This window comes from Ammospiza nelsoni, chromosome 6 (assembly GCF_027579445.1).
Source record: "Ammospiza nelsoni isolate bAmmNel1 chromosome 6, bAmmNel1.pri, whole genome shotgun sequence".
Taxonomy (NCBI): Eukaryota; Metazoa; Chordata; class Aves; order Passeriformes; family Passerellidae; genus Ammospiza; species Ammospiza nelsoni.
The window spans coordinates 39118100-39145785 of record NC_080638.1 but is presented as its reverse complement, the minus strand read 5'-3'; the positions used below and the strand labels follow the sequence as shown (position 1 = coordinate 39145785).

At 43.6% G+C, this 27686-nt stretch overlaps 1 protein-coding gene across 1 annotated transcript; it reads left to right on the top strand.

Annotated features, from left to right (window-relative positions):
• Window positions 1–27255, top strand: EGLN3 (egl-9 family hypoxia inducible factor 3). The gene is made up of 5 exons (XM_059474784.1): window positions 1–357; window positions 19720–19839; window positions 21678–21814; window positions 22505–22578; window positions 23669–27255. Exons 1-5 carry the CDS (start codon window positions 1–3, stop codon window positions 23704–23706), a joined length of 726 nt encoding a protein of 241 aa, XP_059330767.1. The 3' UTR covers window positions 23707–27255.
• Window positions 27256–27686: the final 431 nt, after the last annotated feature.

Below are 27686 nucleotides of genomic sequence, written 5' to 3'. Positions count from 1 at the left end.
ATGCCGCTGGGGCACATCATGAGGCTGGACCTGGAGAGAATCGCCCTGGAGTATGTCGTGCCCTGCTTGCACGACATCGGCTTCTGCTACCTGGACAACTTCTTGGGGGAGGTGGTGGGGGACTGCGTGCTGGAGCGGGTGAAGCGGATGCACCGCGACGGGGAACTGGCCGACGGGCAGCTGGCCGGCCCCAGCCGCGGCGTCGCCAAGCGGCATCTCCGCGGCGACCAGATCAAGTGGATCGGAGGCACGGAGGAGGGCTGCGAGGCCATCAACTTTCTCCTCACGCTGATAGACCGGCTGGTGATGTACTGCGGGAGCCGCCTCGGCAAGTACTACGTGAAAGAGCGATCCAAGGTAAGGGTCCGCGGGGCCCCGACCTGCTGTCCGCCCGCGGCACCGGCTCCCAGCCGGCCCGACCCGCCTCGCAGCTGCCGCCGGGACCTGCCCGAAACTTTCCGCGGGCGCCGGCCCGTGGCGCGTCCGCGCTGCCGGGGGTGCCGGCGGGGGCCCGTGGCTCGGGCAGTCCCCGGGGCCGTCCCCGGGTGGCGGAGGCGCCGTGCCTGCCTGCGGGGCTCCCGTGACCGCAGCCGCTCTCCAGCCCTCGCCGCCGCGTGCGGGGTCCCGCTGGAAGCGGGGCCGCCCCCTGCGGATCCCTCGCCCCGCCGGTGCCAGCAGCGCTCCGGGCTGGCTCCTCGCCGCTCCCTTGCTGCGTTTTCGCCGGGCTTTTCGGCTGCCGGACCCCCTCCCGTCCCTTGCCTTTGCACCTGTGTGACACCGGCCGTCCCTTCCGCCGGCGGCTCCTGGCGGTGGGCTGGAGCGGGCTGCCCCCCGCTTCTGGCTGTGCTCACCCCGGGTGCGGACAGGGTGGGACAGTGCGGGGCGTGCCCCACCGAACACGTCTGACCGTGACTGCGTTCCGCGGGGCAGCAAGCTCTCCGTTCTCTCCCTGCGAACGAACGGACCCGGCTCTGATCCGATTGTTTGGATGTTTCGCCCATGTATTATCCTGAATAGTTTCGCGGTTCCGACTCTTGTCGCCGTTCTACAGCTGAAGAGATTATCGTTACTGAATCGAGTACGCACAGAATACGGGATGTGTTTAGTGTTTTGAGCGCAGCAAAACTTTTGTTTTAAAGAGATAAGTTGTTTTTTTCTAGGCTTTCTCAGAAATGGAGGCGACACTTGTATTATTAGTTTCTTTCCCAATGAAGTTTATTTGCACTTGCAAAGACATTAGTGTGGGATAACTTGTCTTGTCTTTCCTTACCTGTTTTGCTAAATGAACTAGCTTGGAACTACGTTTACTTTGTCGTCCTGAATGCTTATTTCTTTATTTCTGACTTGACATAGTACATTTTCAAAAGGTCCGCTGCTTTTAGAGTATGCCAGAAACAAAAACAATGCAACTTTTAAAAATGACAATAGGGAGAAATTAGGCATTTCTCTAGATCCTAACTTGCACTGGACTAAGGGCATGTGTGAATGGTACTGCGATTCTGCCCTGAAAATGAAGAAAAAAGTACAGTGATGTTCACCAGTGACTTGGGAACACACTGAAACCTGTGCATCCACCCCCACACATTTACACACAGTAGTGGGAACAATAAAGGTTCCTTACTCTTTGCTCCATTGAACTACTGATCATCAATTCAGTTAAAGCTTGGGTAGGTATGTTTTAAAATGTGGGTAGGTTGGATTGTACTTATTCCTGTTGAGACCCTTGTATGAGGAGGCATAAATAACCATCCTGCCTTGGCACACCTTAAAGGTCATCCCCATCCTTTCTCTGGGTGATTTCTGTTTACCTGTTTACTGCTGAAAGTGCATTTCTGGCCAAGGGGGTGTGTGTAGGGGTGGATATTGTGTGTGTGTGTGTTTGGGGAGTTGCTTAAAAGTTGGATTGGAGTGAAAAGGAGGCTGTCCAGCCTTGCTATTTACAATGAAGAAAGGCTTCTGGCTCTTGTGCTTTAATGTGAAAATTGTCAGACTCCAAACAGCACATGGAAGTGCTGCACAACAGTCTGGGACTGAAAGGGACTCAATATCTCAGTATTGTTTATAAAACCAAATGCAGAGAAATTTTCATCAGATGTTAATGGTAACCAATCCTCTTGTTACAATAAGAAGTACCATGGGTATGTGAGGCCCTGGAATGGCAGCTGCTGTCTGTAACTGAGATGTGGGATGCCTTCAGCAGGAAGATTATTCCTGTGACTAACAACTGATTGCTACAGTGCATGCAGGTTCCCACATAGGTTTAAGACATTTCTCTTCCACCATAAAATCTTCTCATTCTGCTTTTCATCTGAAGTCTTATGAATGCATACACACAAATCTCAAATTTAAATCCAGTATTTTTATCTGACAGATTATGCATGTAAATGAATGCCCATAAAACTTTCACAGCTTAACATTTGTGGGGATGTGGGATGTTCATGGGCAACTGGACCAGATCATCTCTGTGGGACGTGTGCTGTTGTAATTGATTGTTTTTGGATATAGATATTACTCAAAACTGAGAGTTCTGAACAATTTGTTTAAAATGTAAGCATTTAGGTACATGTTAACTCAGTTTGTCATGAAAATGCACTTATGTTGTATCAGCCCATCATTATTTAAAGGTTTATTCTTTTAATAAGTAGTATGACTTTACTCTTCAGCCTAAGTATTGGAAGAAGGCGAGAGATTTGCCTGGTAAATGAACTTATGTCAGATTATGTCAGTTCAGTGTGAAGTGCTTCATATTTTTCTAGCTACACAAACATAAGTCCTGAACAACTTTTGTCCAATAATTGAAATTTTCCTTTCAGCTAAATGAGAGAAACAAGTCACTCGGGATTATGCTGTTGCCAAATTAATTTCAAGAGCATTTCAAGAGAGTTAAGATTGCATCAAAGAGAATGAACAGAAGTAAAATTTTCAAGGGTGCTGGATATTCATAGGAGCTGCTGGCTGACATTTGAGGGCTGATCATGAAATGTAACGTGCCATCTTTGCAGACCAGTCATACAAATATATCTTTGGTGTAAGTTGTATTTTAAATTACTGGCTGGTTAAATGATCAAAGCATGGTTAAAGGTTGATGGATGCAATGCACTGCTTGTTGGCTTTTGTATTCTCATCAGCTAGTCTCCATTTTCTAGTAAGATAATAGAATGATTCCCCTTTTCTAGTAGGTAAATGACTAAGGACATCACTGAGGCATAATTGACCCAAGTTCAGTCTTCTTCTCAGAGTGAGAAGATTGATGTCCTTGTGCAGAGAGATGTTCTGGCCTGGGGACAGAAGTCACTCTGTTTTTGAGGACCTGACACTACCCTGCTGGAGCTCTCCTTGGTGGAGAAGTGGGGGTGGGTGTTTCAGGTCAGCAGCAAAGCTGCAGCTTGCTCTGTGAGGCCAGTCACCCAGAGTGCCCTCTGGATCAGGTGGTGCTCCAGGGACTGCAGGTGGAAGGGTGATGTGCTACAGCTTCTGGCTCCCCAGATCCCAAAGTTCCATCTTGGGGTTTACTGGCATTTGCAGGGGCTTGAGGGGGGTGCCCTGTAGGAAAACACTGTACTATAAATTTCTCCTTCAAGACTTGAGAAATGTTTTGGTCATGGGTGGAGTGTCTTTGGAGGTTTTTTGGGTGTTTTTTTAAGAGACTCTGCGGGGTCTGGGGGAATTTGGAAGTCCCTGATGTGAGGAGGCAGGGGACCGAGTATGGCAGGAACCAGGCTGGCTGGCTGGTGGGTGGAAGAGTTAAAGCTGTGTTTGCAGTGGGATGTCTGCATAGTTCATCTGCTGCTACGAGGCTGATGCCCTTGTCTCATTTTGCCTCTGCTGGAGAGGGGCAGCTGTCCCTGTGGCTGGGCAGGTCCCAGGGCAATGCCAGCAGTGCCTGCTGCCCTGGGTACCCCAGCTGAGTCAGCTCTTGACGTGCTGCCAGCGCTGCCTGGGTCCTCATGCTGAGGGGTGGAAGGTACTTTGAACTGGTGTGGCTGCACTCTCAGTGGACTCTGCACCTCCTGCCCTGAGTCACAGATACCCTCTTGGGTACCACCAAGGGCTGAAATCCTTGTCAGGGCTGCCTCTGGGGACTTTGAGCCCATCTTGCACCTGCTGGACACCAGTGAGTCCTGCTGGTTTGAAAATAAAACAAGAACTTGTAATCTTACTAGTTGCTCTGTGCTGAAGGAAGCCTGTGACTGATGTTTTCAGCTCAGAACAGAACTGCTCATGTTGTGTCAAGTGTATGGCCTAAAGTTAAAAAATAAAAAAGTGTTTTGAATGTAAGATTAGTTAATTTAGAAGTCCCTATGGGATGTGAACCTTCTCAAAAACTTGCTTGTGGCCATAACACCACCCTGGTGGACCCTCTCTAATGGTCACAGGAGAAGTAGGTCTTTTGGTAGCAGCTCATAGCTAGTGAGTGTTTGCTGGAAACCAGAGTGGGTTCTTCTGCCTATCAAATGATGGGGTGGTCCTAGGTAGGTTTTGAAATATGGTCTGCCTAGCAGGTTGTTACCAAGATTTCTGTTCCTGAAGATTGAAGAAATGGATGAGATGTTACAGCAGTAGTTTTATAAAGTCCCTTATAACTCAGGTAAGGAGGTGAGGTATTTTTGCATTTATATATGAAAAAAGAAAAGTGCTGTTCTATAACATTCAAATTCTATCCTTTGCAATTAAAACAGTGAAATGCTGAGTTTTCTGACTTGAGGTACTGATTTGAAGAGTGAGATAACAGAAAACTCTAGCTATAGTAGGCTGAAGAGCAGTACTGCCCCTTGAGATAGATATACTGGCTTATTGTACTTACAAAGTATTTTTGATACTTGAGTAGCAATGTGCCTTACAGTTAGTTTACAATGGGAGGTCTGATGAGTACCACCATCCAGAAGAAATATGCATAATTTCTTTCTTCTAATCAAATGCACATGTTGTGCCATAATGCACAAGTTCAAATCTGTTCTTCTGGCCAGCTGCCGGCAGAGTCCAGAGCCACTGGAACTGTAAATACAACAGACAAGTCATTTTATGATATGAAACTGAAGAATTCAGCATTGGCACAGATCCTAGTGTGGTTGCTTTGGCTCAGTGTCAAAGCTGATGTTTATATCTCTGTTTGTCAAGCAACATTAGTTAGCCTGGTTAATTATACACAGGAATGTATAATTTTTACTTGACAATCAGATGAGTATAAACTTGGGCATATTAACACTTGTTTTTGTTCTTCATCAAATTATTCTCAATGACTTTTGAAACTTTCAGAAGAACTACTTCTCTGAAAGAGGCACTTGGAGAATCTTTTCGATAAATTCTTCTTTCAGCAGGGCCAGGATATTGGAGAAATGGGGGATCAATATTTCACAGACAGTGATGGACATGTCTGCAAGTGGGTTCAGAAGCATGAGAAACCTCTAGGGAATGGTGTTTGAATTAATACTCAGGTGTTGAAGTTGCAAGCAGCTTGAATTCAGTAGCTGTTTTGTATCCTCACTCTTAAAAACCTGACTGTAGTGCGCTGGCAAACTTATTTCATGGTAGGCAGTGGCAAAAACCTGCTGCCTTCAGTTGTGTTACACCAGGGCCTTTGGCTGCCAAGTGGCTTCTCTTGGTCCTCCTTTCCCCCTTTTGCCAGGGAAGTCTGTATCCACCCAGTGACCTTTATCACACTGTGCCAGGAGCCTGTCCATGTGCTCTACAGCCATAGTCCCACAGAAAGGCAGAAGGTGGTTAATCCTATAAACGAAGGGAAGTGTCAGTGCTCTCAGGCAATGTAAAGATATGAATGGTCTGTTTATCCTGAGTTTTGCATGTGTTTGTGGCATCAGGGCAATTTTTTTTGTTGTTGTCTGTAGTTTTACAGTCCAGCAGTTCTTAGTGAGTCTTGATAGACTCTGGTAATTACACAGTGGTGGCAAAGCAGTGAAGTTTTCCACAATCTCTCATACATTGGTCATGCATTTTCTGCAGTAACTTATTCATTGCTGTACCTGCTCTGGTAGCAGTTCTTGCTGCTACCGTGTCAGCTCTTAGTGCCAGGGACTTGCAGAGGTTGCCTTACTGGTGTGCTGGCCAGAGCTTGATCACTTGCAAGCCCTGAACAGGTATGTGCCACTCAGTTTGCTTTAGTGTGAGGACCCATTGCTCACTAAATGCTGGTGTGACTGTAATACAGGGCATCAAGGCCTCTATGTATGGGAGTGTTTGTCCTTTGTACCCACGGGGATGTGTGTGTGGCATCACAAGGTGCAGTATCCTTGGGAAAGCCACTGGGGAAATGACAAGATTCAGAGTTCAGTGCCCTGCCCTGCTGAGCCTGCATTTTGGGAGGGAGGAGAGCTGGCCGTGGAATCACTGAATCAATTAGTTTGGAAAAGACCTCTGAGAGCATTGAGTCCACACTGTGACTGAACACCACCATGGCACTAAGTGTCACATCCAGTCACCTCCAGGGACAGTGACTCCACTACATCCCTGGGTAGCTCATTCCAATATCGAATCACCCTTTCTGCAAAGAATTTCTTCCTAATTATCCTTGCTATTAATATTTGTGTGCCTTTTCCCAAGGTAATTGTTAATGAATAATTCAGTCCATTTCATACAGTTCATTGCTGATAGCAGTATATGTTAAAATGGACATCGATTCTTATAACACTGATGCAGGGCAGGAAGTATGCAGTAAAAGTGACCTGTTACTTTGCATTAAAGATTCCAGCTGTGTTAATCCCAATGCTTTTATTTGATTTCACAGTAAACTCTTCTTTCTCTGACTTTCAAATTTATCTGGATGGTGGCTCAATGTAATTCAGTCTTTTCTTGCATGTTGCTTCCTGGGAAATTTGCTTGATTTATTACATGGAAGTATCCTCTTCCATATTGCAGGGATATTTTTTTAATTATTTTTCCTGAGGTGGTGGTGGAACAGTACTGCAAGTCTTTCCCTTTTGCATGTGGAAAGGATGAGAGAGGGAGGAGATAGAACCACAATGATCCAAGCGTGTATGCATTTTTAATGAGATAAATTTTTGATGTTTCCTGAACAAACTCAATACGCTTGGAAGAGATCAATACTTTTATCAAATGTTTCAAGATGACTCTTACTAAGACAAGGTACTCTTTTTTTTTGTTTTTTTTTTTTGAGGTAGTCACTTGTTTCTGCTCCTCTTGCAATTGGATTGAGTTTTCCCATTGTGTAGCAGGCTGGGGGCAAGTGGTCCCTTGGCACCAGCAGGCCCTGTAGCACTCACCCATCTTTCCTTCCTTAGGAAGGAAAGCCTAGGAGGAAGTGTTACCTGTTTTACCTCCATGAAGGAGGATGTGTGCATTCCAGCTTGAGGGAATTTAAAGCACTGGGTTGGATTTGTCATGACTGTAATCCTTCTGTCACAAAGCTGAAGACTGAAACAACATTGTTAGAAAGCTGCCAACAACACATCTCTCTAACCTTTGTGAAAAGGCTTTATTGGTAAGGTTTATTAGTAGAGGAGCTCTTGGGAAGAGGTGTTTTGGAAACTGCCTCTGGTACCTGTGGCTATGGCTGATGGCTGCTGTGGTGGGCTCCAGGGTGAATAACTGATGCAGTGGTGCAGAACTTGGTGGGGTTTGACAGAAGATTTTGACTGATGCATAACACTATGTAACAATTTGGTTTAGACCTGTTACTGCTTTGAAAAGATGTTACAGAGTTGGTGAGAAAAGCAAGGTCTCTCAGTTCAGTCAGTGACGTGAAGTAAGATCATGAAGGAGGTTCATGTCAAGTAAATCATCTATTTCCCACTGTTTAAACTGTTCACAGGCACATCATCCCATCAGCACACCACTTGTGATCATTCTTGTGAAGGATTTGGGGAGAGCTGTAAGCTCTGTTTCCCCTCCATCACTCACACATGTGCATCTAGTATCTCTCAGTGACAGAAAGGAGCTTTTTCCCCGACAGTCATTTTTCTCTTGACATTGTGCTTTGATAAGATTAGTAGGTGAATAAACTTAGTGCCAACATGCAAAGCACTTAGTAGAAAGCACTGATTTTTCACAAATAAAGTAATCAAAGAGATTTTTGCTGACCATAGTGGTTCCATGGAGGCTTACTAAATGTTCATGTTTAGCCACCCAGATAAAAATGAGTAGTCTGAATGGCAGGAGTACAGCATAGCACTCTATCTGCACTGACTGGAAACAGCACAGTTTGTCCAAAGCTTTGCAGTTGGAAATGGCAGAGTATGCATGTCTTTTGCCAAACATCAGGAAATTGCATCCTGCTTTGTAGTAAAAAAAGATACCCATTTTGAGTCTTGTGTCTATCTAGTTCATGTGAATCCTTTGGTCAAAATAAATAGTCTGTTTTCTGTACTTTCTTTCTGGACCTGAAAATCCAAGCAAGATATATGTCTGCATTTTTCCTGTCTGTAAGTCATAATATAATTAATCATTGCTTATGTGTTCTTGCACTGTAATTTTTTATACAAAGTGATAAGACAAATGTTTTTAAAACTCTGGCTCCAGTTCAGCAATTCACTTAACTACTTTTTCTTAAAGGCAGTTTCAGATCAATGGGTGCTTGTGTTAGACTATGCTAGAATATGTTTAGAAAACTGTAGGAAAAGTTGTGTATCTTGTGCCATCCCTGGTGTTTGTATAAATATTTTTGTTACATTTGAAATGCGGGTCATCTTTTATGTGCTCTCCTGGGAGGCAGCAAGGAGCCTCACGTGATGATGTAGATAGTAATGATTTTTATCTGACCTTTGCAACTGACAGTCTTATGGCAAACTTGTCCTAATACCATTAACAGTAGCACTCATTCCAGCAGTGCATGCAAAGAGATAGGCAGTGTGTGGTGAGGAATGCCATATGGAATGGGAAAAGCCTGAGTGTAAGAACAGTGGGCTTTGTGCTGGTGGAGATTGGCATGGAGTTTCCTGACTGCCGTGGAACTCCAGGGAGTGAAGAAAGCTTCTTGCATAGCCATCCACACTGGAAAAAGGAGAAGCATCACCATAAATGCTATAACATGTCCTGCTGTTAACACATAAAAGCCATACAAGTAGATGTACACAAACAGGAGAGAGTCCCCCAGAATGTATTGATAACTCTGTTCTTGACAATATTCACTTATGTTTCCACCTCAGTAAGTTAACTCACCCTCTGTCATCTGCTGTATGGAGCACGTGCATGGTGTCTCTGAAGGAGCCCAACAGGAAGGGTCACTGCCTGGCTCACTGTTTTACAGACTTCCTCCTCATGAAGGAGCAGTGAGAGGATTTGTGAGCTCTGGTCCTCATTGCCAGATTTGGCAAAATTCAACATTTCATGATGGTCAAACACTGAAGTCTCAAAGTTGTGCATTTTACCAAGATACTTGATTGAATAACTTGATGTTTAACTGGTGATGTAAAGGCTCAGTGCAGTCTCACATTTGCACTGATAATTTCTTGGCAAGAGTAAAAATGTAGTTGACATGATTTTTTTGTTTGTTTCTTTACACTTGGATGACTGTAACTGAAACAAATATTTTTTTCTTTGCTGGCACTTGGTTAAAAGCATGTTTCACTATTTACCATCTGTAGAAGCTACTGCTGCTAGTTATAAGCTGTATTGGTACAATGTTTTGGCTGCAGTTAGAAAAGGCTCTAGCTGTGCCAATGCTGACCAGAGCTACAGGCAGACACAGTACCTGCTTGACCCTCACACTGAAAAGGGCATATGTAACCCTAGAGCTCTGCCTTCCCCTCAAGTATCTGTCCTGCCTTCCCCCTCTGTGCTTCCCACCACAGAGATGCATTTGTAGCCCATATCTCTAGCAAAGCCAGCTGCAGGGCCCCCACCAGGTGGTTTCTTACCCCTGTCATGTCTAGGCAGCCACGATCTCTCATCTCCATCCCAGGGCAGAGACAGGGATGAGGGCTGCCTCCTCTGGCTGCCCAGGCAGCCTCTGTCCAGCCTCCAGCTTGGCTCAGCCTTGCCTTCCCCTGGGGTGGCTCTGAGTACGTACTGCTCTTGTCACACTGGCTGCCAGAAGAAAGATTATAGAGAGGAAGAAGGAGGGGAGTAAGCCAGAAAGAACGCTCCAGGCTCTCTGCATCCTCAGGAAACATCCTGAAGTCACACCAGAGAGTCTGCCTCCCTTGCTCAACACTTGCAGTGCTTCCTGCAGAAACTACCTTAGATGCCACAGAACATTATTGCTCTGAGACTCAGTCCTGAGCTGGGCCTTGAGAAATCTCCCAAGGGCTGCTGCTTCACTGAGTTGTGGTGGTGGGAGTGACTGGGTAAGGTTCCAGAGGGGGCTGCAGCAAAGCAGAGCAGCAGGTGTGAGCAGGCTGAAACCTGCCAGGCATGGATGTGTCCCTGTGCAGGGCCACTGCCCCAGCAGGAGAGTTGAAGCCTGTGTCAGTGGCCACAACAGAGCTGGCCTTTAGCTTGGTCTCTTCTGTCAGGTGGTGGCAGCATAAATCCACGGGACACACTTGACCAGTGGCCAGAGGGAAGTGGGAATTCAGCAGGCGGTGTTCAAATCCATGTTGCTAAGGAGCAGACTTCCTTGTTCAGGAGATGAGAGCTTTTGTGGGTATCTCTGAGACATGCAGATGTAAGGCTGGCAGTCAGTTTGTGGTGTGTGCATGTCTGTCTGTGCGTGCTTGCTTTGCTCAGAATTGCTGAGTGTCTGTCCACACATACCTTAGTGGTGTAAGTACCAGCTGTGTACGTGGTGGAGAGGAAAGGCACTAAAACACTTAAGATTTATTTGTTTTTTTTTACCTATAGGTTTTATTGCCTAGCTTTAGAACAGGTGCACAGTTTGATTACAAATTTCCCTTGAATCTGAATATCTTGTTTCCCTTCCTGCATGGAAGGATGGTGTGCCACTGAATACACATCTGTCCACTTTAACTGAGAGATTACACTGCTGTAAAGTGCACCTGTAGACAGAGCAGTACAACTTTATGTGCAGGCATAAGCCTTAGAGGTAAAGAACTACACATTATTGAACCATAGCAGAAATTATTTCTGATGGTAATTTGTTTTAGATAATTTTAATGGGTTTTACACTTAATTATTCATTCAAAATCTTATGCTGGATACTGTTATCCAGGCAAGTCCTCTGTAAAGGTATGGGTGAGCAAAAGATGTGTGGGTAGTGAGTGAGATGGCTTCCTTCCAAAATTAACATAGGAGATAACTGGTCTCATCAATTAGCATTAATTTGGTTTTACTGCTGTGATAACAAGCACTTAAGAACGTTGATCTCTCTGTTTATGCAGCACAGTGATTCTTAGCAGCCTCAGGAGCCCAGATGGCTCTGACAGGGAGGACCCTTGAGGCGTATTTGGGGTACCTGCCAAGTGTGGTGGTGCTTCTCTGAACCCTGCGTTCCTCTCTGGCAGTGAAGGGTGTTTTTCACTGAGCCAGAGGGGCAAAGGAAAACATCTCCCCCAGTGTGGTGCTGCCTCTGCTGTGTTGGGATCGTGTGGGGTCACAAGAGGCATCCTGGGTGGTGGCCTCAAGGAGGGGTTGTTGTTGGCAGCTGGGGCCTGCTGTCCCCCTGGCACACCAAGGTGGTGGCTCATCACCTGTGCCTGCCAGCCTGTCCAGGGCTGCCCCTGATGAGCTCACGGGAAGGGTTTGAAGTGCTGCATACCAAATGTGAGCTGATAAAAGTATTGTGGGCTCTGCTGCTCACTTGCCCTGGGCCCACAGGCTAAAAATAAATGGGTAATAAAAAGAAAAGGATGTTGGCAGCTCAGGCAGCTCCAACAGCAGCAAAAGTTTGGTTATGTTGTGGCTGTCTTTCCTGACCTTTATTAGTACAACCACAAGAGCATCAAAATATGCAGTTATTTAAATGTTGTAAATAAAAAAAAAAAGTGGTGTAATCCTCTGGGTGACTAGTAGCAGAACTGAAAAGGTCTGACTTGCTGATGAAGAGTGAAAGGCTGGAATATTTCAGGAACTGTGAGGTTATCTTTCTACCCCACAGGTGAGGAGTGTTCCACCCTCAGAGGATGTGTGTGCTGGTTACCAGGCTTTTATTCCCTGCTGAGAAACTGAACATACAGGGACAGTCCTTACAGATTTCCTTAATGAGCTTGCACTTATTTATGAATTTGCCTTTCTGCGGGGGTGGTGCTTGTCACCATGTCCCCCAGGGCTCATTACAGGGGATGCTTTCTCCATCTGCATCAATTGCTTGGGATGCTTTCTCATTAGTGCAGCTTGGCCAGGTTTGGTTCTTTGGGGAGAGGAGAGGACTGAAAGAGTTTTCTGGGTGATGAAAGAGGGCTTCAGCAAAAGGCAAAAATAATCCTAAATGTAATTAGGCAGCATTTTTTTTGAAGTGTGGGAGATAAGCCTCTGTGCCTGTGTTCGCAGCGCAGGAGGGAGGGACAGCCGAGTAAGAAGGAGAGGCGAGAAGTGCCGGAGCGCCTGTGTGCCGCTGCCTGTGTGGGTTCCCCGTGTGTGAGGCGCTCTCGGGAGCGGAGTTTGCCTCGCTGGCCGTGGCCTCACGCTCCGCACGTAGCACTGTCGCTAAGCCATCACCCCGCTGGCCCGCAGCCAGCGCTCCCCGGCGCGGGGCGGGCGGTCTCTCTAAACTCAACAGCCTTTATTGATACATCCACGCACTGCGCATGTTTACAGCTGCTAATTGGAGACTTAATCTGAATATCCTTGACTGAACTAATTCACTGGCAATAGCCTTTCAAGTTCGAGGTCCTGCCGTGCTGGTGTGCCCGCTCTGCACAGCGCTGAGCGCCTCTGGAGCGGCGCTGCCGCCGTGTGCGTGCGAGGCACAGCGAGCGGTGACAGCACCGACCAAAGCGTGGTTTTAGGTCAGAGGAGGATGTAAAATAAGAATCTTGTCTGATTCTGTGTTTGCGGAAGACGAGAGAAGCACTTGAAGTAGTGGAGAAAAGTGTTAATTGACATGCACATAGGCTTATGTAGATTTATTAAGCATACAAGAAAGGAGGCTAATTGTTTTAATTACTACAACAGGCAAAGATGCTCGTTGCAAGGACAGTTGTGCTCCTATGGCAGTTTCAGATTTGTTTCCTTTACTTTCAGTGTTCTGTTTTCTTCTTGCTGTGACCAGAGGCTGAATACAGATAAGGTGGGTGGTGATCTGAAAGCAGTGTTAGTTTCCTTGGCTTTTTAAAATATGTGAGCCATGTAGGCAGTATACAGTGGTAAATGAATGCCTGGAACTCTCTTGCCCATGGAAACCTGGAGAACTACTTCCATGGTCAGATCCTTTCAGAGTTTCTGAATTGTCCCTTGACTTTAGGATCCTGTAGGATCCCAGGAGGTACCCAGCAGTGGGAGCAGCTCAGCAGAGTCGCTGCTGTATCCAAAGGCTGGTTCCCAAATGCTCCCTGCTCTCTCAACAGTTGCAGGTGGTTGCTGCCCACATGAGGCACGGCTGTTTGCTGCCTTCCTGTTTCACAGTGGCGCTGCTCTGGCAGCCAGCTTGAACTTGAAGGGCATCCAGATTTATTTCTAAGTGTGTGTTCTTCTAAGGAAAAAAAAAAAAAAAAAGTAGTCACAGGCTGAAACAGTCCTTCATATTAATAGGCTATGAAAAACTAAATTTTGTTGCCAATCATAAGGAAAGCTTCTTAAGCGCCATCACAGATTCATTTAACAGGGAGCTCATTTTTAAAGCAGCACCAATCTGTGATCTGTTTTCCTTACAGACACCTTCCGTAAGATTTGAGAGCTTATTAGAGGCTCCTTGAGCTACAACTAGATAACATGCCAATCACCAACAGCTGTGTGGCATGGAGCTAATCCATGAACAGAGCTTTCATGGGTAGTTCTTTCTTTCTACTCTTAGTTCTTAAAAGAAATTTAACAAGCAGGGACAGTTTTCCATCATACAGTAATCAGAGTATTATCAGGTAATAAAAGACTTCTGGTTGGTGAGCAAAAATAAATCAGTGTCTTAGCATCTTCTTCCTGCAAATGAGAGAATAGTCTTTCCCACAATTCCCATCCTCAGGTTGTTTCTCAAGAAATTCTTTTAAAAAGTCCTTTTATGTACCTGTAAGCAACAAGCAAGCTGTGGTGCATTCAAAAGACTAAAAAAATAAGAAAAGAGAGATGAGGTTTCAGCTGCTGGAAGATCTGAATCTAATGATCAGGCTTGCATGTAAGCAAGAAGCAAGTACCAGACCACCTGGTGAAAGTGCTATCCATGGAAAAAGGATTTTTTTACACAGTTACAAGTAATAGTTTGATTGAAGACTGGTAACCAAGTTATGGTGAGGAAATGAGGGACCAGTTTCTCATGCAATATGAGAAAAATGCTACTGAAGCCCATTTCATGTGTTGCTTGATTGAAATTAGCAGACTTTTACTCCCTCTTGGGACTGGTGATTCCCTTTCCAACAGGCATTAAGCTAATGTTTCTGATTTGTTGGTGTTTCAACATAATTTTTGCCCCTCTGTTCCTTCCCATCTCTATAGAGTATTAAGTTAGATCAATGTTCCCAGTTCATACTTCAGTATAGTAGTTGAATATTTTAACTTTCATAAACTCAAACTAATGTTTAATTATGTTCATGAATATTTTATACTTAACCATTATAAGCTGTGCAGCACAAAACACTTAGGTGCAATAAGAAATTACTTAATACCCCATAGTGTTTATATGTCAGTCAAGCCTCAACTGAGAATCTCCTGCCTTTGATCATGAAATGTCAGACTACTCATGTTCTTTTAATGTAGAGCATGCTGGGTGCTTTTCCCTTTCTGGATGTAAAGACTGTGCACATCTATGAACTAGAATCAGGTTGAGCACAATATACATTCAAAACTAAGACAATCAGGTGAATCCTGGTAGTCCTAATACCCTAGAGGACTGATCAAAAGTGATTTTTGTTTGCCCTCAAGTTCAGACCTGAAAACCACATATTGGGCTGAAATTTGGGACCTTCTGACCTGGTGTCTCCACTGCTTCCTATTAAGCACTGTTCGTTTCCACCTACAAACATCTTCTAGCAGAGATATTTTCTGAAATGTTCTGTTCCACCTATCAGGCTGCTCTAGCATTGCTTATTTTGTAAATCATGTCTCACAGCATGATCCTGGCCATCAGCTAAGAGAATTTGTTTTTCTGCTTGCTAGAAGCACTGGGAGGCAGGGAAAAATCCTCTCAATGGAACAGTTGTTTTTTATCTGCCTTCAAACTTTACTAGTGTCTTGCAGTTTGATTTGCAGATTTCTCTGGCTGACTTGAGTGTAATACTTAGACTGAATGATAGATAACTTATTTCTGCAAGCTTCTGTGCAGTGTGGAATTTACTGACGATTCCTGGGTCCATCCTAAAGCTGGTAATTGCTGCTTGTTTAACTTGTGGTTGATTTGCACCCTCTTGGGAAATCTAACATCCCTGAAAATGACAGGGCAGAAGCTTTAGTCTTGATGATTCGCTTTTCATTTTCCAAGTTTTGTAGGTTTAATTTATGACTGTTGACTAGACTACCAGAGCATTGGTCTTCATGTGGTGGTGTGTGTGACTCCAAAGGCATGCATCTGGGTATGAGTTTTTTACTATTCAGCTGTAGTGTAAGACAAACTCTTCTTTTTTAACTTAAAACAAGGGAGTGTTGCAGAAATGTTCTGAGTGCTTACACTGGGAAGTTAAGCCAACCAGCAGCCATTGTAATAGATTGTATTGGAAAAGCAGAAATATTAGGTACATTCCTGCTCATCACTGCCTGCTATAGTAAGTTTGATTAGGTTTGAAGATCGTTAATGAAGAGAGGAGTTGCTTCCAAAAATGGAGTGTGCTCTTCTGGACAAAATAGCCAAAAGTGTAGGAAACATTTTTAACTAACACTCCACGTGCACACCTGGTAAACAGTTTGATTATTGTTATCGAGCCTCTGGCTTTTGTAGCTGGACTGTGCACTAATCTGGCAGATACCAATGTTCACAAATTACCTAAATTAAGTCTGGGTCACGCATCTCATCTCCTGTTTCTTGTTTGCTTTAAATGATTCCAAAAGTACTGCTAACAGCTGGAATCCCTGCTGAGGCCAGCTTGATCTGCTCTGGAGCTGCTCCAGCCATTGCTCTGATAAAGCTTCATATCATTTCAACAGTCTCTAGGAGGACCAGAATGATTTCCCTTCATTGTTTAAGGTTTCATTCAAATATTCGCTGTGCCAGGAAAAAGGATATTTCACTTCTGCTTTTCTTCTTTTGCTACTGCTACTAGAAACTTTTTTCTCTTTGCTTTTCTGAAAGTTAAGCTATAGTGTGGCCCATGCTTTAGGATTCTGTGGGAATTGTTCCACTTAATCTCCAGGGATGGAGTGTTGCAGTTGCAAAAGGTGCACACTGTAAATAAATAAATTATGCATCAATGGTGGAGACAAAGCACATGTTCTAAGAGAGCATATTATGTGGGGGAGGCCAGGGGAAACTCTGGCCTTTTGCCTAGATTTCCATAGTAGATAAAGCACCTAAATCCCTTTCAGGGTCTGCAGTTCAGTAGCTTTTTGTTTGTGGCATTAAAAACAGTAGTAATATTGGGTTGATTTTTAGGCAGTTCAGTAATCTTGGAGTAATGTCTACTCTCCAAAGAGAGACTTAAGGCCACCATAATTTTGTGTTGTACATTGACTTCAAACGAGGTACTGTTGGCCAGTGAGGTTGTATTCCTGTCATGCATCATCCCCTGGTGCGGTGAGCGGGGCTGTGCTGAGCTGGCCCTGGCAGAGCTGTGCCACATCCAGCTCCAGCACTGCCCTCCTCCCCGCCCCTCTCCTTGGTGCTCTTAGCTCTCACGGTGGGTTGGGTTTGCAGGGAAAGGTTTTGGTAGCTGAGAGCCCATCAGGGTTTTTTTGTGAGAAGGTGCTAGAAGCTTCTCCCATGTCCAACAGAGCCAATGCCAGCTGGCTACAAGATGGACCCACTGCTGGCCTAGTAGAGAACTTGGGAGCGAAGTTGAGCTTGGGAGGAAGGGAGGGGTGGGGGAAGGTGTCTTAAGGTTTGGTTTTATTTCTCACTATCTTACTCTGATTTGATTGGCAATAAATTAGTTTCCCCAGCCTGCAACAGTTACTGGTGGGTGATCTCTTCCTATCCTTATGAACCCATGAGCCTTTCATTACATTTTTCCCTGCTCAGTTGAGGAGGGGAGTGATTGAATGGCTTCAGGGGCACCAGGGTCATGTTTCCCAGCGTGTGAAGATCCTGTTTTACACAAGGTTGCTATTTTAATTGTTAGACCTGATGCAGCTCACGGCATGTGGGATGGGTGAAGGTGCCCCTGCATGAGGTGCTGTGCTAGTAACTGGGATGGGGAATGTACAAACTGGGTTATTCCCTCCAGTGAGGGCCCAGCTTCCTCAGACCATTATTACATTGCAGATACATCTGACTTGTGGTTTCCACCAGACTTATGCCCTCAACATGTTTCTAGCACTGAGCTGTACACCGGCCCTTACTGCTGTTATCAGGCTGATAGTGAAATGTAGTGCAGCTCTGGAGCCATTTGTTACAGCAGAATGACAACAGAGCAGACAGGATCTACAGCAAGGCATCTACCTGACTGCTAGGTGTATGGAAGAGGGCTTATTACTTGGAATTAAAAGTATTTGCTTTTGTTTAGCATAACGTCCTGACCCTGCAGGCCACTAGTCTGTCGGCACCTTTGGCCTGAGGTGTGGAGAGCGGGCCCCAGTGCCTTACTGCTGCCTGCAGGTGCTGAGCTGGTGCTTGTTGTGGGGAGGAAAGTTAATTCATACATGGTGACTCCTGTGGATAGGTTTTGTTCTTGGTAGCAGAGGGTTTGAGGGATGTACTGTGCTGGCTGGCAGTAGCTTCTGTGCTGGTGTTTGTTGGCACAGTGAAATTTCCTTGTTGATTAAATCAGCATGTGCTGTACTGTACCTGGTCATGTCCCATGAGAACAGCATGCCTTTCACATGTGCTTGCAAGAAGAAAACAGGAATTCTGGGGTTCTTAGATAAAAAATTCTTAGTAAAGCCTATACTGTCAACCTCCAACTATCAATTACATTATAAATTGTGCATATCAGATCATTGCAGGTCATGCAAATGGTACGCAATCCTCATTCTGCGGCACAGGCATGTAAAATACTGTTATATGTGAAGTTAGGGTTTTATTGTCTGAAAGGATGGAAAAGTAGGTGGGTAAAAAACTGATTGGATGGTTGGACTTGAAGGGTCATGGTCCATCAGACCTCCAATAGCTGGAGGCTGCTACCAAATGGGGCACCACAGGGATCTGTCATGGGACCTGTTGTGTTAAACACACACCTTTATTTATCAGTAAGCTGGAACAGATGGCAGAGTGTGCTCTTCAGCTGTGCAGAAGACACCGAACTGAGAGGGACCAGTTGATGCCCTTGGGGGCAAGGCTGCCACTCAAAGGAAACCAGATAGGCTGGGGAAACAGGCCAACAGGAGCCTTATGAAATTAAACGTGGGCAAATCTGATTCCTGCCCTGGGAAGGAGGAGCCCCTTGCAGAGGTACAGGCTGGGGGCTGCCAGAAGCTCTGCTCCCCAGGGGAACCTGGGAACCCCCAGCTCATCCTGGTGGACAGTGAGCTGAACTTGAGCCTGTGGTGTGCTCCATGCACAAGTTGTTTATGGCAGCACAGCACACAGATTGGGGAGTGATAATTGCAGAACCCACATCTGAACACTATCTGCAGTTTTCCAGCTGAACTTAGTCCATCATTTCCCATCACTCTTGCTGCTAATTACTGGCAAGCAATCTGGAGTTGTCAGGGGAGTAGGAACAAGACTCCTATTGCAACAGCTTTAGGGGTGATCAGTATCACTGCCAAGTAGCCCCAATAATGATGAGTGACTGAGACACTGAGTGAAAGATCTAGTACCCTACCAGCAGTCTCACCTGATCTTGCCTGCATTCTGCCTAGGCTGCTAATTAAGTCAATTAAGTTTAATATGTTTTTACTGTAAAAACCTTTTAAGACCTGTTAATTGCCTTGTGGTTTGGAGTAATTCATATTAGGCTTATCTTATCATTCAAGATGAAATTTAAACCATTAATTAAGTGATTGTATCAGCAAGTCTGAAGATGATCAAAGAGAGAAATGCTCTGAAAGCTATTTGGTTAGTTCTGTGGCTCAGTCCATGAAAGCAAATGTGCACTGCCCTATGCAAACACAGCACAAAGGAGCTGCAGCTTTTTGCACACTTTGCTCTATGGAGTTTTACCAACACCTCCTGGGGACCACTCACTTTGAGTTGCACACAGGGGTGTACATGACAATGGCTGGAAGATATGAATAGAGGAGGATGGTGGTAGTAAAGCATGACATCCTGGGATGCTTTCTACTTTCATTATGACTGGAAAATCTGTTTTGCAATGACTGCTTATCTGTAGAAACCCAAGCAAATTTCAGCTGAAACTGCCTCAAAGTCACGTAGCTTATAACAAGCTTGTACCATGCATACTAGTGCTCTAGTTTCACTTTTTTCCCTTTTATTTTAGTGTATGTGTTGTGAATTATAAGGGTATTTATTTTCCAGTTTTGAATTTCACACTGGCTGAGCTGTCCTGTGAAGAACACTTGTGCAAAAATACATTCAGATGATGTCTGCTCTAGGTTTTGGATTGATCATCTGAGAAATAGTGAGCCAAACTGGTGGTGGGAGGATGCTTAGCAAATTAAAACTGAAGGTGGACATCTTGTAGAATTAATTATTTTACAATCTATATGTTTCAGGCTATGGTTGCTTGCTATCCTGGAAATGGGACTGGGTACGTTCGTCATGTGGACAATCCAAATGGTGACGGGCGCTGCATCACCTGTATTTATTACCTGAACAAGAACTGGGACTCCAAGGTGAGTAAGCCATGGGGTTGAGGCACAACAGGAAGGAAAACCTACTTCAGAAACAGAGCTCTGGAGCTCTCTGTTGTTTCTGTGAACTCTGATGAACTTCTGAGCTGCTGGTCCATTCTTCATCTCTTCTTTTTTTTTTTTTTCTGTCTGTTTTTGTCAATGCTTTGGAAGTAAGAATGTGAACTGTTTCATTATCGTCCTCTCTCATTCTACACACATACTGTTTTTTTGCTATAGGATAAAGCTATAAGCACTGGCCTGTGTGCTCTTAACACTTTGTTTAAAGGAAACAGCAGAAAAAGAAAATCAATTTACTACAGAATAAGTGGATTGTGGGAGCAGAGTAAAATGACAGCCCAAATTTGTGACTTTATCATTCTTGATACTTCAGGCTAACCTGCAGAAGATATTCAGGCAGTTCCCTTTTCTTAAGCAGTGGGGCTTAGGAAGAGGAACAAACATGGTTTGATTCCACCAGTGGGTTTCTTGACTGGATAGAACTCTTGTTCCTGCCTATATTGCTACTATAAGGCAGTTAAGTCACCCCTGAATGTGCCATACTATTAAATTAGAAACAAAAGAGGAGTTTGTAAAATTGCAGAATGTCTCTTTTCAAGTCTGTTGTCTGTTGTAATGCACCACAAATGTTCATGAGGGTTATCACTTGAAAATTGTACAATGTTGTTTGCTTCTCTAACCTCTTTTTAAGACAATATGCTCTTTAAGAACAGGTAAATACTATAAGCGAGTTCAGATACAGAGACAATGTGATTGAAAAATGCAGTGTTGCAGAAAAGCGCATCTTGTTACAGTGAGTATGACAGTGAAACATCTCAATGTAATAAAATGAAGGAGGAGATGTGGGAAGAAATGCAAATATCCAGTTTATTTTGTGCATTACACCCTTATCCAAATAGTGGGGAGGCACCCAAGTGAGCACCAAGAAAAGCTAACTGAAATTCAGGGCACTGATGGAGTTTATTATGTAGATGTGATGGTGATTTTATGTAAGTGTATGCTGGAGGACACGCTATATAAGAGTATAATAGTACTGGGCTTTGAAAACAGCTATGTGACTTTAAACCTGGCTTAGTAGTTTCTCACTGAGGTCTGCATGTGACGTGGAGGTACCACATCAGGTTGGTGCTGCACTGCACTCTGTGATGCAGCATTAAAGTCTCCAAAGAGCACTCTAACAGCAGCAGGATGAGGCAGGGTTCATCTTCATCTTTTCTTGAAGTTTCTGGAGTGTGTGTAGATCACCAGACATTTTTCCTGAAAATCGTGGCACATGAAAGACAGGAATTGTATGGTAGAGAAACCAGGCTGTGTTATGAGTAGGGAAAATGGTGGCTGGGATCTATAATGCATTTGAGAAGTTTTACAAATCTAACAATAAAACAGACTTCACTCTTCCTGAGGTGTAGAATTTAACTCCTAAGTGATCAGGCATGTTGTCTGAAATACTGTGAGCAGTATCTAAGAAGAGTTGGGCAGAGAGCTTGATCTCAGACTGGTCAGGTAGAGCAGCTTGTGGTATTCACTGGTTCTAGAAATGTGACTGGAGCTCAGAAGTTTCCCAGTGTTTGCTGCAGGGCTGGTGTTACCTTATCTTGGTTCATTTGCTTTAGACAGAAGCTTAAGCTGAAGCATTACAGACTGGTAAAGTGGCCAAGAGACACAGTAAGGTTTTCCAGTGTTGTCACGTAGGTGTCACGTTTATCATTAGATGTTTATACCCCATTTGTTAGGTGTGGAGGAGAGAGAAATAAGTTATTTTTCATGTGAATGTGTGGCTGTTTATATGTGCAAAAAACCAATCTTTCCTTTTCTTTCAGCTGCATGGTGGAATTCTTCGAATATTCCCAGAAGGAAAGTCCTATGTAGCAGATGTTGAGCCGATTTTTGACCGATTACTTTTTTTTTGGTCAGATCGAAGGAACCCACATGAAGTCCAGCCTTCTTATGCAACCAGGTAAGTAGCATATTTAATATTGCTTTTTGGCTAGGAAAAACCCCAGAGCATCTCTTCTACCAGTATTTTAATCCAAAATTATGGCCATCATGTTTAAATACATGTGCATAAAAAATAGACAGATGTTGAGTGAATTTCCTGGTTTTGAGTCATTGGGAATTCTCTCATTAAGTAAGGAGGAGCAAGCTCGAATGATACATTTCCTCATGTGTTGGAAAAAAAAGGCCCTCAACCATTAACAGGAGAAATCTTCCAAGCTGGGCATAGCTATTTAGCTGGGAGGTGCTGGGTTATTCTTTGGCCCTTGTAACACTATAGGGATTGTTGGGGCTACCATCTGTCAGCAGCCTGTGAAAAGCTGATGTGACGCAGGGCAGCTCCCAAGCTGCCTACAGGCCTCCCAGAACAGAAAAACATGCAAAGGTCTGGAAGCTACTTTTGCCCTCTGTTACCAGGGGCCATGCTCTCTTTTGTGCCTCCAGCAGAAATTCTCACCTATATTTCTATCTGACTTGTTAAAATATGCACTAAAATGCTGCCTGTGTTTGCATCTAAAGATGTGTCACTTTCATTCTACTTTTTTAGTCTACTAATCCAGTTTTGTTTTTGCTTTCTCCATGAGCATAAAAGTGCACTGCTGTATTTTAATATCAATTGTGGAAAGACATGCAAGATTTCTTTCTTTTATAGATATGCCATGACCGTGTGGTATTTTGATGCCGAAGAAAGAGCAGAAGCCAAAAAGAAGTTCAGGAACTTAGCTGGTATGATTTTTTTATAAATGTTCACTAGAAAGAATTTAATGCATTTTGGTATTTCCAGAGTCAGAGATAGAGCAGAAGTGGTTCTGTAACTACAAGCATATGTAATGCATATTTAGGAAGCTTTTTCTCCTGTTATTGCTAGTCAGTTATTTTATGCAGGTGGAGAAGTTGTGACAGGAGATCAGGCCTGGCCCTAGAATCCCTGATGAACAAAATGGGGAGAATGGGAGAGACAGTTTCTGATTTGAGTCCCAAATGACTGACATTTTTTTCCTACCCTAGGTGGATACTCCAACCACAGGGAGTCAGCTGTTCTTTTGTTATTTGGGAGGTATATTTTGCCTCCTCCAAACCCTGTTTAGTACTCTGTTTGGACTTTCATGGACAGTTTAATAATTGTGTTCTCTAAATGTTCTGGATGAATAGGGTCTCCTGTACTAGTGAAGGGCAGAAGCCCACAAAGGGGTGACCCAGCTTTCTAATGGCACTGCTGCACTAATGGCATATGGGTCACAGACTGAGTTGTCCAGGTGTGTTCCAACACCCTACCGGGGACCATGATCTAAGGGTTGCTGTTCAGAGCAGTTTAAGATCTGGTCTTCAGGGGCTGCCTCCTCAAAAAACAGTGTGGAGAGAGTACTTGTCTTTTTAAAAATGTGTGCAGCTGGGCAAAGTTGTAATTAGTCAAATGATTTTCAGAAGAGACTGTTGTCATCTCTCTAGCTTGTATGGAAAGCAAATACTGCTTTCACCCTTAAAGAGGATCATGAAAAAGGGGCCAAGAGGCTGTGGGGGAAAAGTATCACTGATCTGGGGTCTCAGAGTTTATTGGGTTACTTAAATATTGCATGCATAATCTTCAATTTGAACATGAAAAATGTATAAGATCTTTGTGTGACTGTCCTTGTTAACATGCTGTGGTATCATGTAGCAGTTCAATCCACATAGTGGATTCATGGCATGATTCTGAAATGTAAAGTATTGTCCATTGAAAATAAACCAATTTTTTTCTGTTTCTGAGTTTTCAGATGAATACAGTCAGAACCCCCTGGTTTAACCACTTCTTGTTTTTTTTTTCTTTTTGATGTAGATGCAAGGAAGAGAGAAGCACCTCTTAATGAAGACTAATCAACTGCTCATGAACTCTTTGTGAGGAAATAAGATCCCAAAGATGACTTCCATTTCCAGCAAATAAGGGCAAAACATTTTTATGCACAAGTATGCACCGGTGGTGTCTAGCACGTGCATCTTACACTGATGGTACTTAAGGCAGCCTCCTGTCATGCTGCATCTGGTAGAAGAAAGACTTGTTTGCTCTTTGCTGGAAAAAATAACCAGGGTTTAAAAAAAAAAAAAAAAGAGTATGTGATACTCAAGCCTAGTGGTAGTGGCTCAGCCAATTGGCTTTTGATCAGTCTTGTAACTAAGATAATGGTCATTGGAACTAGTGGTAAAAAACTGAGTCTTATTTGCACTTTATAGGGAAAAAAGTTCTAGTTAAATGGGAAGAAGCCTTGCAAGTTTAAAATCAGTTGGCAGACTGCTGACAGGCACAGAGAGATATTTGACAGGAGAAATTAAATTGGATGTTTGTAGAGCATTTTACAGTCTGTCCCAAATGGACCTGTTGATGTATTGTTCATCATTTTGCTGTGCAGAACATTGGTTCAGCTCTTCAGAAACATGACTTCCCAGATGTTTGTCTACACAGTTGTTGCATTTTCTGGATTTTGTTTGCTCTTCAAGAGGCACATTCTAGCTCTGTAGCTTTACTGCCCTTTCTGTCCCAGGACTGGGGGGAAAGTAGTTATGCATCTGTTCACACTTCATAAAACCATTATTTTTTCTGTTTTGAGCAGTATGGGTTGTATGTGTTCTATTTTCACAGTTTGGTAAAGCAGCTGTTTTCTCCCAAAAATCTGGTAAACTTGAAAGGCTTATGGCACACAATGCATTGGCCCTTAAGGCCAGTGATATGTAGAGAAGTGTTTGCTTTGTGACTTCTCCATCTGCTGTGTTCTGTATGACATAGATATGAATCTGAAAGGGAAAGATATGTCTGGCAGTCTGACAAATATATGATAAATAATGGGTAACTTAGACCTGATTTTTATGCTACATATTCTTAGTGAACACACTTGTTTAATTTTGCATGCATATGTAATTTGAATGAAAATGCAATTCTGTTTCAATTGATCTGTGATGGCAGGTAACTACTGCTGCTGTGCCCAGGCTGTGAGATCAGTTATCCAATGGCAAAGCACACATTTTTTCCCTCCATTATTTTTTTTTAACTTATTAGACTCAGTGAGTAACTGGTCTACTGTCTAAACTTCTACAACCAGCACTTACTATGCAGTTCAGAATAGCTCTTAATGAAGCTGGGATCTGGCAGTGGATGTATTTATCACTCACACGAATTGTTCTCAGCCTAATACACTCACTTGCATTCATTTTTATCTCGTGCTGTCAGTGTGTATGTCAGACCCTATTAAATGTTCCAAATAGATGCCCCCTTCAGTGTCCCATATTTTCCTGTGCCACCTGCCCATGCTGGGGAAGGTGGTGTGTCTGAACCTCTGGCCCCTGCATGGCTTCCCCACGCTCTGCTGCATTGTTGTGCTGTGATGGGCTGCACTTGAACAACTAGGGAATGGAAAAGTTGTATGCAATGGCAGCTATTAAATGTCAGTGACAGGTAACAGCTGCATAGGATAGAAGAGAAGTAACTTTCATGACTTAAAAAATGATAATAGAAAATGGAGCATTTTTTAAAGTTGTTTTGTGTCTTAAAGAAAAGCTGAGCATCCTTCAGCCTGCCCATGAATGCTGAATGTAAATACAGCAGTGCTAAGAAACCCCTTATTCTCTCTGGCTTCTCCCAGAGATCCAGCTAAGGTTGTATAGGCATGAGCACTGTGCACCCTAAGAGAGGAGTATGAGGGAACATGTGTGACTAATATCTTTACAACTAGAAAAAGACAAAGAACGTGATAAATGTTCTTTAATGTTAAAAGAAATGTTATTCTACTACAGTTGATTCTAAGTAATACCAGAGACTTGAAGGAAACTTAGTGATAACTTGAAATTCTTATTCTAAAATGTTCATGTGGGAGGTGAAAGGGTCTTCCTTGAGAGAGGTAATCCTTTGAAATGTGAGAGGTGTTGGAGAAGACAGCATTACTATTTACAGAAGGTGATGGAATACACCTATTCAAAGTTAATAATGGCACATAAATTTGAAACTCTTATATGATTTTAAAAGGAGGAGAATCAGAGCAGAGGAAATACTGCTTTGCCTCTAGAAACTGTAAACTTAAAAATGAACTAGAAAGCATTGTTAGTACACATCTCACTGGAGCCTGGAACAGTGGCAAAACAATGTGGTGGAAGGGGAAAAGCTTTGTGTAAGGGCTGAAAAGGGAAGGTACTTCAGTTATCACTGTTGCTGCCACCAGGTTTCTGCAGTGGTCAGCAACGTGTGGTGAATGGAGCATGGAGCAGTATAGTTGCATTTATTGTAAATAAATACATATTTTCTTTTTTTGTGAAGATCTTCCTCATCTATATTACATATATAGAAGACAGAGCAAATTATTCTGTGGCAGGGTGTGTTGTCTTTATTAACACTTGTAATCAAGTGCAAAAACAGTGAGGGCTTGAGAGCTTGAAACCAATTCCTCAGTCCTCCATTTCAGGTCTCTACTCTGTTTTCAGTGGGATGATCACCTTGAAGAAGCTGTAGTTTAATTGGGGGTGGGGTGTAGGGGGGTGTTGGTCATGTGTGACATACACATGGGGAGGGTATTTCAAAGAGGCCTTTTCCTTGTGTTCTGTCTTCATACAAACTGTTTGAATCAAATGGCTAAACAGCACTTGTCAGCCAGTTGTGAAAAGGAATGCTTTCTCTAAGGTATTTAACTTTGAATCCTCCAAAAATTCTGGTTGGTATTTTTTTTAATCTTTAGGTAATGTGCCTTCGTTGTTTATATCTGTGAAGATGTTTCATGCTGCACAGGCATGTCATGTCATGCAAGTTTTTGATGGCTCTAAAAAACATGGTTGCCTTTTCAATTGCGTGGGAAAAATGTGCAGAGCCACTAAGCTGCAATTTTCAACAGGAGGTTTTTGTTGTGCAGGGAGGAAAAAAGGCCAGGAGACAGTGCTGAAAATCAAGAGACTGTTTTTATTCTTAAACCTGTGAGCACTGGCCTTTTGAGCAAACTAGCCTCTAATAAATCTTTTTCTCTAGATTACTTCTGGTTCTATGAAGAATGACTTCTACAAAATAGTGTCTAAAAAGTTCCACTCTTTTTTCCCCTTCTATTTTTAAACAGTTTTAGTCCTGTGTGTTTTTTAAAATGCTGGAATATATTATATATATTTCTTGTTGCAAAATAGCTGGCTCTAACACCACGTGCATCTAGAAGAAAATGTGTCTATTTGCAGGCAAATGACTAGTTCTACTTTGACTGTGATGTACTCCCAGCAGATATCTGAGAGTGAGTTATGACTACATCTTCTCTTGTCAGATTGTATGCTGGTCAACAATGCTGGCACTTTGCATTGGATCCATGTAGAAACCCCTTGTAGTATTTTACCACACATCACATTTTGTGTTCCTGTTACTGTTAAAAAAAATGTTGCGGGAGTCAATAAACACTGGGTCATGTTAAACACTGTCCTGTGCAAATCTCTCAGTCTTGTGTCTTGCTGTGGCCAGGGATGCAAGGGTGGGTGCAGTGCCATGCAGCTGCATGTGAGGTGACACTGAAATCTGTATCCACGACTGTCTTCTGCTGATGGAGAGCCCTTTTGTGTTGCCCTGGGCTTGGCACATTCCCTTGGTCACTTCCTGCTATTTTGAAGTTATTTACCTTGCTAGTGACCCTCTTCTTGAAATGCCCATTTGTTTTCACGCTCCAGTTGAACCAGATAACATTCTCACGATTCAATTGTTGTCTGATAAGTTTTATTTTTAACAGTGTTCACATCCTCCCCCTGCTACTTTTCCAGTCTGAATCCCACAGTTTTGTCCTGTGGCTGTGTGGGAGACTTCTCCTCACTCCCACTAACAGTGCAGTTGAATGAAAGCCAAGGTATTTTCA

Bases quoted from the DNA above. Each gene is read 5' to 3' on its own strand.
- EGLN3 (XM_059474784.1), top strand. From the start codon at position 1: ATGCCGCTGGGGCACATCATGAGGCTGGACCTGGAGAGAATCGCCCTG. The intron at 19,840-21,677 runs GTGAGTAAGCCA...CTTTTCTTTCAG, and splicing joins ACAAGAACTGGGACTCCAAG to CTGCATGGTGGAATTCTTCG. The intron at 21,815-22,504 runs GTAAGTAGCATA...TTTCTTTTATAG, and splicing joins CAGCCTTCTTATGCAACCAG to ATATGCCATGACCGTGTGGT.